Source organism: Mesoplodon bidens (genome assembly GCF_964165515.1).
Source record: "Mesoplodon bidens genome assembly, chromosome: X".
Lineage (NCBI taxonomy): Eukaryota > Metazoa > Chordata > Mammalia > Artiodactyla > Ziphiidae > Mesoplodon > Mesoplodon bidens.
Window position 1 is genome coordinate 106,549,184 of NC_138163.1, and position 15,178 is coordinate 106,564,361.

The following is a 15,178-nucleotide window of genomic DNA, read 5'->3' on the forward strand; positions in this document are numbered from 1 at the left end:
ATAAAATATAAAAAGTCAAAGTTAATCTATGGTGTTAGCAGGATAGTATTTATACCTGGGGAATAAGAAGGGACTAGTGTTTGTGAGGAGGAAGAAGAAAGGTTTCTGGGGTGTTAGTAATGTTCTATTCCTTCACCTGAATGATAGTTACACAGAAATTGTGATAATTTGCAAAGCTGTACACCACTGCTTCTCAACCCCAAGTGACTTTTGCTCTTCAGGGGACATTTGGCAATGTCTGGAGGAACTTTTCATTGTTACCACTGGAAAAGGGCAGAGTGCTACTGGCGTCTAATGGGTAGAGGCCAGGGATGCTGCTAAACATCTTACAGTACACAGGACAGCCCCTCCCTCCTCCACAAAGAATCATATTGTCCAAAATATCAGTGATGTTGAAACTGAGAAATCCTGTTGTACACTTGTCATTTGTGCCCTTTTGTGTAAGTTAACTCTAGTTTTTAAAAAAAGCCAAGTGCATGTTTTTTATTCATAAACAGAAAGGATGCCAGCCTCTTTCCAAGTTTTCCTCTTTCTATTCATTTGCTTCTGGTTAATTTGATTTGTTGTCCTCTAGTGGTCACTAAGGGTGGAGAGGGACAAATGCTCCTGCAAAATTGTATACAAGCAAAACTGTAATTGAGGAAATTCTGTCCATTAATTATTTCCTCTATAACTCATTATTTGACTATACTGGAAGAACCTTTATATCCAACTCTGAAATGCCAAGTAAAGGGAAGCAGAATTGGAGAAAGCATTATCCCACACAGAAACAAATTTTCTAGGAAGAGTCCAGGGTCTAAAAGAGCAACTTTTGCATTACTTACATGAGTCACAGATGTATCATGTTTCTTTTAAGTAGGAAGCAAAATGCACTATTGATACTTTTCTGTATATGTATATGGAGAAATATCCAAAGTAAATACTTTTATTTCATGGGAAAAACAGAAAGGTACCCAGGATTATTTCTGCATCTTGATTTGCAGATGACTAAACTCAGTTTAGAAAAAGAATACCAATATCAACAAAAGCTACGTTGCAACACGTTATGTCAATGATTCCATCAGTGCTCATTCCCCCAGATCTGGTAAATGATGTTTGCCAATAACTAAGAGGCAAGTACAAAGAGGAATCTATGCGAGACAAAGAACTGAAGATGGTTGCTTAGGTAAATCAAAGTAATGTATCCAAAGAAAGTAATGAGATAACTTAAATGGTTCATTTCTTTAGAGCTGCTTATCTCAATGTAGTGTGGAAACATAGTATGAATTGCTCAATTTATGATCAATTTTATGAAAAAGTACAGGAGAAATAACATTGGTTAAATAATGCAATCAGTGAACACAGGAGACACCAATAGAACACAGTCGTCCTCATTCAGAGAAGTTGGAAATGAAGGTCACTCACTCTCACTACTAAACTATTCACTTTTCCTCCTAAGATAGCATCTTAACTCCTATAAGAGAATGAGTTAGTGAGGATAAAAGATAAACCAAACCCAACCAAACCAGGTAAACCTGATGTGATGCCAGCATCCCCGACCTCAACCGCAGGAAAGAGAGGTCAACATGGAGTTGCCTTGAGATGAGATTATTAGGTACTATCCAGAGCAGAAGAGATGAAGGGACCTTGGGAAGGAGAAAACATACCAGTTGATCCAGGGTCAGATTTCTTGAAAGGATGGAGTTTGGCATGCCCAAGGAGTAGTAGAGACCTTATGGTGCTTGGACTCCAGTTTAACTGAACTTAGAAAACAATGACTCTTGATTTGCACCCTGGCTGGCAGAGTGAAACCCACAGCCATGACATTCCCACAGGTTAAACATGGAGGCCAATGATAAAGCTGTTTCCCTTCACCCTTTTCCAAGAACTAGGTTGGGAGGAAATTCAGGGGCTACTTCAGCTGATGTGAAGAGCAGGCTGGATATTTCATACTCATCTTGCCACTCACCCCAAATGTCTAAGAATGTCTCAAGGGCAATTGTCTGTGCCTTCTGAGAAGCCATGTGGAGCCAAGTGTGGCTCTAAGAAAGCCAGAGGGTGGTTTTCAGATGCAGCAAGAGACCATGTTCTGTGAGGCTTCCAGTTGTACTGTGTTGTATAGTTTTAAAAAATAAGCATATTGTTCCATTTTTGTCTGTTTGTCCCTCCCTCTCTCTCTCTCTGTCACACACACACACACACACACCACACCCTGCCAAGGCAGTGCTGAGCCTGTGGCTGGGCTACACTTTTAGTTCTACCCTCCATCCCTACCTTTTAAATACTCTTCTTCCTTCCTGTTTTCCCCACTCCAAACCCTTCAGTCATCAAAACTGACTTTCCACACAAAAGCAAGAAACTCACGCGACTTTGGCACAGATGGTGCACTGCCAGCTGCCATCGAGGCCTGAGACACGGCACTGGCTGCACACTCTGAGTGAGCAGGCCTGGCACGGGTCTCCGCGGTCGAATATCAAGCCCAGGTTTCTCTGACAGTGAGGACAGACCCTGCTAGTCTCTTGCTGAGTCTTCCCACTTCTACGTTTTGCTTCCAAGAGTTCATTTTTCAGCTTCCTGGAAGAAGAGAAAAAAAAAAATCACTTAAAAATACCCCAAAAACAAACCAGAGGAGCAGAGCTATCTTCATTTAAGGGGTGTTTTCATTTGGAAGAATATTTGAAAGAATCAAGGAGTTAGAGTCAAATGACTGAAAAAACACAATTTCTCCCTCCCGAACCAATAATCCTTTGATCTCAGTAGTGGAAAAACATAATGTTTCTGTTTTACTTTTGACATCTTCCACTAGCACTACCATTTTGCTATTAGTATTTATTTACATTCTACTCTATCTTCTCCAGGGTATCCTTGATACCATAACATGGGAACACAACCCCAGTCTACAGGCATGCACAATACCATGTTCTCTCCTGGCCTAGATATATTACATGAGACAAGAGTGTGAAATCAAGCTTGGCAACATGGGTACTTTCCTTAAGTGAGCCAATGAAGAGTTTGCTGCAAAGACACTGTCCATCATTTCAGGTCGAAACGCTTCTGCTAGCATATGAGGGTTTCCAACAATTTCCACTAATCTGGGGGCTCTGATATCAGATATGCCTTTCTTTGAATACAGGTTCCATCATGAATTAGTTGTTCAACCTTAAACAATGATTTACCCACTCAACTTCAGTCTCTTCAGTTCTAAACTGGGAGTAGTAACATTCTACTGGAACTGTTTTTGTTTTTTTTTTTTGTAGTACATGGGCCTCTCACTGTTGTGGCCTCTCTCGTTGCGGAGCACAGGCTCCGGACATGCAGGCTCAGCGGCCATGGTTCACGGGCCCAGCCGCTCCGTGGCATGTGGGACCTTCCTGGACCGGAGCACGAACCCGTGTTCCCTGCATCGGCAGGCGGACTCTCAACCACTGTGCCACCAGGGAAGCCCAGCATTCTACTGGGGCTGGTTTTTTTTTTTTTTTTTTTGAGCATTTGCTACTGGGACTGTTTTTAAGATTAAATGAGAAGATGCTGATCTTGAGAACGAAAAATGGAGCTGGAGGAATCAGGCTCCCTGACTTCAGACTACACTACAAAGCTACAGTTATCAAGACAGTATGGTACTGGCACAAAAACAAAAATATAGGTCAATGGAACAGGACAGAAAGCCCAGAGATAAACCCACGCATGTATGGTCACCCTATCTTTAATAAAGGAGGCAGGAATATACAATGGAGAAAAGACAGCCTCTTCAATAAGTGGTGCTGGGAAAATTGGACAGCTACATGTAAAAGAATGAAATTAGAACACTCCCGGACACCATACACAAAAATAAACTCAAAATGGATTAAAGACCCAAATGTAAGGCCAGAAACTATCAAACTCTTAGAGGAAAACATAGGCAGAACACTCTATGACATAAATCACAGCAAGATCCTTTTGGACCCACCTCCTAGAGAAATGGAAATAAAAACAAAAATAAACAAATGGGACCTAATGAAACTTCAAAGCTTTTGCACAGCAAAGGAAACCATAAACAAGACCAAAAGACAACCCTCAGAATGGGAGAAAATAGTTGCAAATGAAGCAAGTGACAAAGGATTAATCTCCAAAATCTATAAGCAGCTCATGCAGCTCAATAACAAAAAAACAAACAACCCAATCCAAAAATGGGCAGAAGACCTAAACAGACATTTCTCCAAAGAAGATATACAGACTGCCAACAAGCACATGAAAGAATGTTCAACATCATTAATCATTAGAGAAATGCAAATCCAAACTACAATGAGATATCATCTCACACCAGTCAGAATGGCCATCATCAAAAAATCTAGAAACAATAAATGCTGGAGAGGGTGTGGAGAAAAGGGAACACTCTTGCACTGCTGGTGGGAATGTAAATTGGTACAGCCACTATGGAGAACGGTATGGAGGTTCCTTAAAAAACTACAAATAGAACTACCATATGACCCAGCAATCCCACTACTGGGCATATTCCCTGAGAAAACCATAATTCAAAAAGAGATATGTACCAAAATGTTCATTGCAGCTCTATTTACAATAGCCCAGAATGGAAACAACCTAAGTGTCCATCATCTGATGAATGGATAAAGAAGATGTGGCACATATATACAATGGAATATGACTCAGCCATAAAAAGAAACAAAATTGAGCTATTTGTAATGAGGTGGATAGACCTAGACTCTGTCACACAGAGTGAAGCAAGTCAGAAAGAGAAAGACAAATATCGTATGCTAACACATATATATGGAATTTAAGAAAAAAAATGTCATGAAGAACCTAGGGGTAAAACGGGAATAAAGACACAGACCTACTTGAGAATGGACTTGAGGATATGGGGAGGGGGAAGGGTAAGCTGTGACAAAGTGAGAGAGAGGCATGGACATATATACACTACCAAACGTAAGGTAGATAGCTAGTGGGAATCAGCTGCATAGCACAGGGAGATCAGCTCAGTGCTTTGTGACCGCCTGGAGGGGTGGGACAGGGAGGGTGGGAGGGAGGGAGACGCAAGAGGGAAGGGATATGGGAAGAGATGTATATGTATAACTGATTCACTTTGTTATAAAGCAGAAACTTAAAAAAAAAAAAAAAAGATCATAAGAGACTACTACAAGCAACTATATGCCAATAAAATGGACAACCTGGAAGAAATGGACAAATTTTTGGAAAAGTATAGCCTTCCAAGACTGATCCAGGAAGAATTAAAAAACATAAACAGACCAACCACAGGTAATGATACTGAAACTGTAATTAAAAATCTTCCAACAAACAAAAGTTCAGGACCAGATGGCTTCACAGGAGAATTCTATCAAACATTTAGAGAAAAGGTAACACCTATCCTTCTCAAACTCCTGCAAAAAATTGCAGAGGGAGGAACACTCCCAAACTCATTCTATGAGGCCACCATCACCTGGATACCAAAACCAGACAAAGGTATTACAAGAAAAGAAAATAATAGAACAATATCATTGAAGAACAGAGACGCAAAAGTCCTCAACAAAGTACTAGCAAACAAAATCCAACAATACATTAAAAGGATCATATACCATGATCAAATGGGATTTATCCCAGGGATGCAAGGATTCTTCATTATACACAGAACAATCAATGTGATACACCAGATTAACAAATTAAAGAATAAAAACCATATGATCATATTAATAGATACAGAAAAAGCTTTTGACAAAATTCTACACCCATTTATAATAAAAACTCTCCAGAAAGGAGGTATAGAGGGAACTACCTCAACATAAGGAAAGCCATATACGACAAATCCACAGCAAACATCATTCTCAATGGTAAAAAACTGAAAGCATTTCTTCTAAGATCAGGAACAAGACAACGATGTCCACTCTCATCAGTATTTTTCAACATAGTATTGGAAGTCCTAGCCACAGCAATCAGAGAAGAAAAAGAAATAAAAGGAAAACAAATTGGAAAAGAAGTAAAACTGTCACTGTTTGCCAATGACATGATACTATACCCAGAAAATCCTAAAGATGCCACCAGAAAACTACTAGAACTAATCAATGAATTTGGTAAGGGTGCAGGATACAAAATTAATACACAGAAATCTCTTGCATTCCGATACACTAACAATGAAGATCAGAAAGGGAAATTAAGGAAAAATCCCATTTACCATCGCAACAAAAAGATTAAAATACCTAGGAATAAACCTACCAAAGGAGGCAAAAGACCTGTACTCAGAAAACTATAAAACTCTGATGAAAGAAATCAAAGATAACATAAACAGATGGAGAGATATACAGTGCTCCTGGATTAGAAGAATCAATATTGTGAAAATGACTATACTACCCAAAGCAATCTACAGGTTCAATGCAATCCATATCAAATTACCAATGGCATATTTCACAGAAGAAGAAATTTTACAATTTGTATGGAAACACAAAAGACCCTGAATAGCCAAAGCAATCTTGAGAAAGAAAACCAGAGTTGGAGGAATCAGGTTCCATGACTTCAGACTATACTACAAAGCTACAGTAATCAAGACAGTATAGTACTGGCACAACAACAGAAATATAGATAAATGGAACAGGATAGAAAGCCCAGAGATAAACCCACGCACATATGGTCACCTTATTTTTGATAAAGGAGGCAAGAATATACAATGGAGCAAAGACAGCCTCTTCAGTGGTGCTGGCTAAAATGGACAGATACATGTAAAAGAATAACACCATACACAAAAATAATCTCAAAATGGATTAAAGACCTAAATGTAAGGCCAGACACTATAAAACTCTTAGAGGAAAACATAGGCAGAACACTCTATGACATAAATCACAGCAAGATCCTTTTTGACCCACCTCCTAGAGTAAGGGAAATAAAAAAAAATAAACAAATGGGACCTAATGAAAGCTAAAAGCTTTTGCACAGCAAAGGAAACAATAAACAAGATGAAAAGACAACCCTTAGAATGGGAAAAAATATTTGCAAACGAAGCAACTGACAAAGGATTAATCTCCAAAATATACAAGGAGCTCATGCGGCTCAATATCACAAAAACAAACAACCCAATCCAAAAATGGGCAGATGACCTAAATACACATTTCTCCAAAGAAGACATACAGCTGGGCAACAAATACATGAAAAGATGCTCAACACCACTAATCATTAGAATAATGAAAATCAAAACTACAATGAGGTATCACCTCACACCAGTGAGAATGGCCATCACCAAAAAATCTAGAAACTAAATGCTGGAGAGGGTGTGGAGAAAAGGGAACCCTCCTGCACTTTTGGTGGGAATGTAAATTGATACAGCCACTATGGAGAACAGTATGGAGGTTCCCTAAGAAACTAACAATAGAACTACCATGTGACCAAGCAATCCCACTTCTGGGCATAAACCCTGAGAAAACCATAATTCAAAAAGACACATGTACCACAATGTTCATTGTAGCACTATTTACAATAGCCAGGACATGGAAGGAACCTAAATGTCCATCAACAGATGAATGGATAAAGAAGATGTGGCACATATATACAATGGAATATTACTCAGCCATAAAAAGGAACAAAATTGACTTATCTGTAGTGAGGTAGATGGATCTAGAATCTGTCATACAGAGTGAAGTAAGTCAGAAGGAGAAAAACAAATACCGTATGGTAACACATATAAAAAGCGGTACTGATGAACATAGTGGCAGGGCAGGAATAAAGACGCAGATGTAGAGAACGGACTTGAGGGCAAGGGGAAGCTGGGATGAAGTGAGAGAGTAGCACTGGCATATATACACTGCCAAATGTAAATGGATGGCTAGTGGGAAGCTGCTGCATAGCACAAGGAGATCAATTCGATGCTTTGTGACGACCTAGAGGGGTGGGATACGGAGGGTAGGAGGGAGTCTCAAGAGGGAGGGGATATGGGGATATATGTATACATATAGCTGATTCACTTTGTTGTACAGCAGAAACTAACACAACATTGTAAAGCAATTATACTCCAATAAAGATGTGGGAAAAAAAGATTAAATAAGGTAATATACGTAAAGATACCAGCATGATTCCTGGCACACAGGTACTAAATAAATGCTGCTTCCATGTCCCTTCTTTTGCTACCTGAAGTGTGATCTATTTATATACGCTTTAGAAAATAGCTATTCAAAGTGCGGTCCTTGTTTAAGGAGCATCAGCATCATCTCAGAGCTTGTTAGGAAGGCAGAAACTCAGGCTCCACCTTGCGCCTACTGGATCAGATTCTGCACTTTCACGAAATCTCCAGGTGATTAGAGTCTGAGGAGCACAGCTTTGGAACATTTATCCTCAAATCTGACTAAACACTGGCATCACCTGGGAAGATTTTTTTAAAAAATACTGATTTCCGGAATGAAATTGAGTTATTTGTAGCGAGGTAGATAGACCTAGAGTCTGTCATACAGGGTGAAGTAAGTCAGAAAGAGAAAAACAAATACCGTATGCTAACACATATATATGGAATCTAGAAAACTGGTACTGATGAACCTAGTGGCAGGGCAGGAATAAAGACGCAGATGTAGAGAATGGACTTGAGGACACAGCACGGGAAGTGAGGCTGGGACGAAGTGAGAGAGTGGCATGGACCTATATACACTACCAAATGTAAAATAGTTAGCTAGTGGGAAGCAGCCGCATAGCACAGGGAGATCAGCTCAGTGCTCTGTGTCCACCTAGAGGGGTGGGATAGGGAGGGTGGGAGGGAGATGCAAGAGGGAGGGGATATGGAGATATATGTATACATATAGCTGATTCACTTTGTTATACAGCAGAAACTAACACAACTATGTAAAGTAAATATACTCCAATAAAGATGTATTTTAAAAAAAAAGTACTGTTTCCCAACTCTCATCCCCATAGATTCTTATATAATCGGTTTGAGATGTGGCCCATGCAATGATTTTTTTAAAGCTTCCCTATGTATTCTAATATACTGCCAGATTTGGAAAACACTCCTCTAGAAGATAGGTTCACTCCCACTTAAATGCTTCACAGACATGCCATTCTTTTGTTATCCAGCTCCATTCCCTCCTTCAATACATTTCCAGAAAAAAACAAAAACAGACAAACAAAAATACCCCCAGACATCCCAGGATCATGGCACACATCTCATACCACCTCCTTCTACACGTGTGGTTCTCTGCTTTGTTATACCCAACTAGATTAGCATCTCCCCAAAGGCAGAAATGATGGCTTTAGTTTCTTATATACACTGCTCAGGACTCAGTGCTGTGCTAGATCATAAGATCCTTAAATGTTTAAAACTATTACCTCTTTTGGGCCTTCAAAGTAGTTTATGAGATATTATGAACCTCATGTTAAAGATAGTAAGCAGTAGAGATAAAATCAGAAACCAAGTCTTTTAATTCCTAGCCTAATGAGAGATTCATAAATGGGGAATTTTAAAAGTGAGGAGTAAGGTTTCCAAAAACCTAGGGTTCTTTGTCTCATTCGTTCATCCAGTGAGCATTTATTGAGTGCCTATTGTGTGCTAGGCATTCTGGACTTCAGATACGAAAATGAGTCAAAACAGGACACCTACTGAGGACTCCCAGTATCCTTGATGTCAGTCAAGAAGAGGACAAATGATGCAAGATGATTCATCTACTGCAACAGGCAGCCATACAGGGCACTCTTAAGTCCTCACTCTAGGATAAACAACAAGGTCCTACTGTACAGCACAGGGAACTATATTCCACATCCTGTGATAAACCATAATGGAAAAGACTGTAAAAAAGAATATATATATATATATATGTATAATTTAATCACTTTGTTGTACAGCAGAAACTAACACAACATTGTAAATCAGCTGTACTTCAATTTTAAAAAAACCTAAAAATATAGTGGCCATATGATCCAGCATTCCCATTCCTGGGCATATATCTGGAAAAGATGAAAACTCTAATTTGAAAAGACACATGCACCCCAATGTCCATAGCAGCACTATTTACAATAGGCAAGACATGGAAGCAACCTAAATATCCCTTGACAGATTAATGGATAAAGAAGATGTGATACACACACACACACACACACGCACACATACACACACACACACACAATGGAATACTACTCAGCCATAAAAAAGAATAATGCCATTGGCAGCAACATGGATGGACCTAGAGATTATCATACTGAGTGAAGTAAGTCAGAAAGACAAATACCATATGATATCACTTATACATGGAATCTAAAATATGACACAAGTGAACTTATTTATGAAACAGAAACAGACTCACAAACATAGAAAACAAACTTATGGTCACCAGAAGGAAAAGAGCATGGGGGAGGGATAAATTAGGAGTTTGATGTTAGCAGATAGAAACTATTGTACTATATATAAAATAGATAAACAATAAGGTCCTACTGTATAGCACAGGGAACTATATTCAATATCCTGTAATAAACCATAATAGAAAAGAAAAGAAGAGTCCTCACTCTCTTGTCCAACTGAACACAAATGACCAGAACCCACAACACATGCTTTTCTAATCCCTTATTTAGACCTTACAAAGCATCTTTATGTCCTTTTTTCATGAGCAACTGGCTCTTGAAATTGAGTGTAAGAAAAGCTCCACACAATTTACTTTTGAAAACCTGTAAAGGTTACAAGTTTTAAAATAACAGGATGAGTTCTCATTTGAAGATTGCAATTGTATTATTTGAAAAAGCATAACAGACCTTTAAACACCTCAGGGCACAGGAGAAATAAAACACTGCCTAGTCAAAATCTGTAACAATTCATGCAACAATGATAAAGAAACACCTTGATCAAAATGAGTAAAACAAAGAACAATCCTAGACTGAGCCCTATCCCAGTAGGCTGGTGGGCCAAAGAATAAGAAACTGAGAACAGGGGGTATTGCAGGATACTCCAAGAGACTAATTCTCTTCTGGAAATAAATTCTATGATCAGGTGCCTGAAGTTTAACCACTGAGCAGCTCCTTAACTACAGTGGGCGAGACCACTTGGAGAAATTATGGCCATAAAGTCAAACATTTATATTGCATCTTTCTTTGTGTTCTATTCACAGGACTTTATTTAGCAATTGGGTTTCACTGAGCTCCCAGTTCTAGAGTCTGAAAAGACTTGGGACTCTATATAAATCAGGCCACAGGGAAGCAAGAACTTCAAGGTCCAAACACACCAATTGGGAATTCCTAAGGCAACTGGTGTTAATTGTCCCACATATCTTGAGAGCTATCTCTGAGACTATGGAAAAAGCTGGGGACAATTTCATAGGCAGGCATCAAATATTAAGCACATCGACTGAAGAAAATGCATAACCTAAAAGTTGAGAATTGTTTTATTTGGCAGACTTTCTGAGGATTTAAGTCCAGGAGGCAGCCTCTCAGATAGCTCTGAGGGGCTGCTCAGAAGAGGGAAGGGAGGACTCAGGAAATATAGAAGTTTTGCAAAAAACAAACACACAAACAAAAAACAGGTAGTCGGAACATTAAAAGATTACCGTTAAGTAAAGAAAACCAACCAAACATCTCAAGTTAATGAATTTACCGCTTTTCTATGTATGGGAAGATGCAAGAGTCTGGGCTCGTTGAAATCATTCCTTTGATTTGCACCTTAGCTACCTAGGGCCAGTATCCAGTTCTTTCCCATCCTGAGTCCCCTCAGTGTGCACCATTGGGGTGGCTGTAGTGACTCGATGGCTGCAACATCCTTCGTTTGTTGATATGGCAGGCAACATTTTTCATTCACAGGCAGCTTACTGGTTTTTCAAATCTCTGAGAAATTGACCTAATTCAATCATATCTAGGATAATTTCACCTTAAATGGACACAACGATTTTCAGATGCTCAAGAAGAGGAGAAAGGATAATGGGAGGGTAACTGCAGCCAGGAAAAGAAAGTGTGCAATTGGAGAATAAGTACCAGGGAGAAAGGGAAGTACAGGGAGCTGGGAGAGAGGAACAGGATGGAAGATGTCTCTTTCCTCTGCTTTACTAGCCCCCACTCACAAAGCAAGGTGGACCTCATTTGGTTCCTGCATTGCTGGTCCAGTCTCAGGAAGGTATATGAGAAAGGTGAGTTTCTGGGCTATAAGTATTAGGGGAAACACTGACTGAAACTGCCCACCCTGGCCAGGCACCACAGTAACCATCTGCATGAGTTATTTTACAACAGGAGATCCTGGTAAGGAACACAGAACTAGCAAGCCACCACCAACCGGAAGAATTCGGGAAAGGTCAAAAGGAGATGAAAGGGGACGCCAGTCCATATGTCCTACCAACCTCCCAGAATCCTCCTCGCTGGAATCCATCTTGGCTGCGGGATGTGTGCACCACCAGCAAGGACCCTGAGTCAGAATGATTGGCCAAAGACAACCCGTAAACTAACCCCATCACCATAAAACCTGAGACTGTGAGCCACGTGGCAGAGCCGTTCTCCTGGGTTCCTTTACCCTCCTGCTCTCCACCCAGCACCCATTCCTAAAAAAGTCTCTTGCTTTGTCAGCACGTGTGTCTCCTCGGACAACTCATTTCCAGGTGTTAGACAAGAGCCCACTCTCGGGCCCTGGAAGGGGTCCCTCCTCCTGCAACATAAGCACAGTATCTGTTCATCTCTCTCATCCACGTAAGCTAGAAATGCTTCTGGTTCCAAGTAACAGACTTAAAAAATTGGTTTCATTTCTTCCCCCCACATACAAGAAATCCAGAATTAGGTAGTTGCTTGTATTAGCTCAGCTGCAAAATCAGGTCATTAAGAATTCATTTCATCCTGATGGTCCCCTATCTTCATGGTATGGGTCATCATTCTTATGTAAAATGGCCAGGCATCTTCAGCAGAGCATCCAAGTTTAAGGCAGGAAGAATAGGGAGGGGGTGTCAGTTACACCTGTATCTTAATAGAAAAGCAAAAATTGATTCAGAATTCCTTCCATCAAGAAGGACTTCCCTAATGAAGTCCTCCTTAAGTTCCCTTGACCAGACACTGTCACAGCATCACCATTAGCTGCAAGGGAGGCTGGGAAGGTGGAACAACTTGGGACTGCAGATCCCTGCCCTCTTGACATTAGATGTGGTAACATGACTCACACTGGTCCATGAAATGTGACATGTGACTCCAGGTAAAAGCTTTAAGAGCAAGTGCATGGTTTATCACAAACCCTCTTCTTTGCATGAAGAATGGCAATGTCCCATATAGTGTGTGCCCTGTAAGTTTGAGTCCTGGTCTGAGGATGCCATGAAATAGAGTCCCTAGCCATCTTGTTATGGACATGTAGCATGAGAGACAAAGCTTCACTGTTATAAGGCACTGAGAATTTGGGGCTGTTCTTACAGCATCACTTGGCGTGCCCTGACTGATAAACGTATAGCCTAGTTCTTCATCTAGCTGGCTTCCATATATTCTTTTATTTCAGCTTTACTGCTGTTCCCCCAGAGTGGCTTTCTGTGATTACCAATCTGATTACCACAGATTCCCATCTTATTCTAACTCAGAGAACTGTGTTCTTTTTCTTCACCGCACTTACCATAATTTTTAATTGTACATTTATTTGGCCGTTTTTACTGGTTTAATGTCTTGCCAACTCCTCTGCAATCTCCACGAGGGTAAGACTGTATGCTTTGTTCAGTTGCATTTTATAGCACATAAGCAGTGCTGGGAACATAATAGCTATCATTTAATCGAATGAATAAAAGAGAGCATAAGCAAAAGCTGGTGAGTGACAGAGAAGGAGAAAGGAGGAGGGAAGAAGGGAGAAAGAAAGGGAGTGGGTGGGGGGAGAAAATCTCAGCCATACTAGATATCACTGGGCATTCCAGTTAATCTCTCTGGGTCTCAGTACTTGAACTTCAAAATGAAGATGGTAATTGCTTTCCTATCTTCCTCCGAGGGTGTTTGTGAGAGCCAGAGGCAATTAAGCAGGTAGCGTGCTTCATGAATTATAGAGCCCTTAACAAAATGAAGCCATTATTATTAAAAAAGAGAATGAGAAGAGAAAAATGTACAATGTTAGATCTGCTAAGAATAAACTCAAATTAAAAATTGCTAAAACTGAAATCAAACACATTTCAAAAAAGTAATATGAGCCTGAGAAAACTACAGAATGTTCTTAATTACTTGGTAAGGATTTCCAGAACTTTTTCCATCTTCCTTAACCTCATTCCTACACTTTTGTTGAGAAAGCGAAACTATTTTGATTCTTGAAAACGTTCAAAGTCTAACCATTTCATCTCTTTGTTTTTACCTGAAAAGAAACACAGAATACTGGAGATGGATGAAAACGTGTAGTAGAGGTAAATATGGCCCCAAATCAACTGTTAAAAAGTAATGAAGAATACAAAGAGAAAGAATATTATGAAAAAGTTATTACTCAGCCATAAAAAAGAATGAAATAGGGCCTCCCTGGTGGCGCAGTGGTTGAGAGTCCGCCTGCCGATGCAGGGGATACGGGTTCGTGCCCCGGTCCGGGAGGATCCCATATGCCGCGGAGCAGCTGGGCCCGTGAGCCATGGCCGCTGAGCCTGTGCATCCGGAGCCTGTGCTCCGCAACGGGAGAGGCCACAACAGTGAGAGGCCCACGTACCGCAAAAAAAAAAAAAAAAAAAAAAAAAAAAAGAATGAAATAATGCCATTTGCAGCAACATGGATGGACCTAGAGATGATCATACTAAGTGAAGTAAGTCAGACAGAGAAAGACAAATACCATATGATATCACTTATATGTGGAATCTTAAAAAATGATACCAATAAACTTATTTACAAAACAGAAATAAACTGACCGACACAGAAAACAAACTTATGGCTACCAAAGGGAAAAGCCGGGTAGGGATAAATTAGGAGTTTGGGATTAACAGATACACACTATTTATTATATATAAAATAAACAACAAGGATGTACTGTATAGCACAGGAAACTATATTCATATCTTGTAATAACCTATACTGGAAAAGAATCTGAAAAAGAATGGATACACATATACATGTATAACTGAAGCACTCTTCTGTTAATAAATGGAACATTGCCTGCCGTATCAGTAAACAAAGGATGTCACAGTCATCAGCAATTGCAGCCATCAGCCAATGGTGAGCTGTACACTGTACACCCAAACTAACACATTATAAATCAACTATACTTCAATTTAAAAAAATACAAAGAAAAAGAAAAAGGAAAAAAGTTGTTGAAGACATTTAATTCCAGCTAACACCAATTCTTTATTTG

The 15,178-nt window shown here is 39.8% G+C and overlaps 1 protein-coding gene across 7 annotated transcripts in view; it reads right to left on the reverse strand.

Annotated features, from left to right (window-relative positions):
* Positions 1 to 15,178, reverse strand: part of SYTL5 (synaptotagmin like 5) — a 258,849-nt gene that overhangs the window by 143,242 nt on the left and 100,429 nt on the right. For all 7 annotated transcript variants that reach the window (XM_081222095.1, XM_081222094.1, XM_081222097.1 and 4 more), the window contains exon 3: positions 2,344 to 2,553. In XM_081222095.1, coding sequence (XP_081078221.1) covers positions 2,344 to 2,553 — 210 coding nt within the window. The remainder of the gene's footprint in view (positions 1 to 2,343; positions 2,554 to 15,178) is intronic.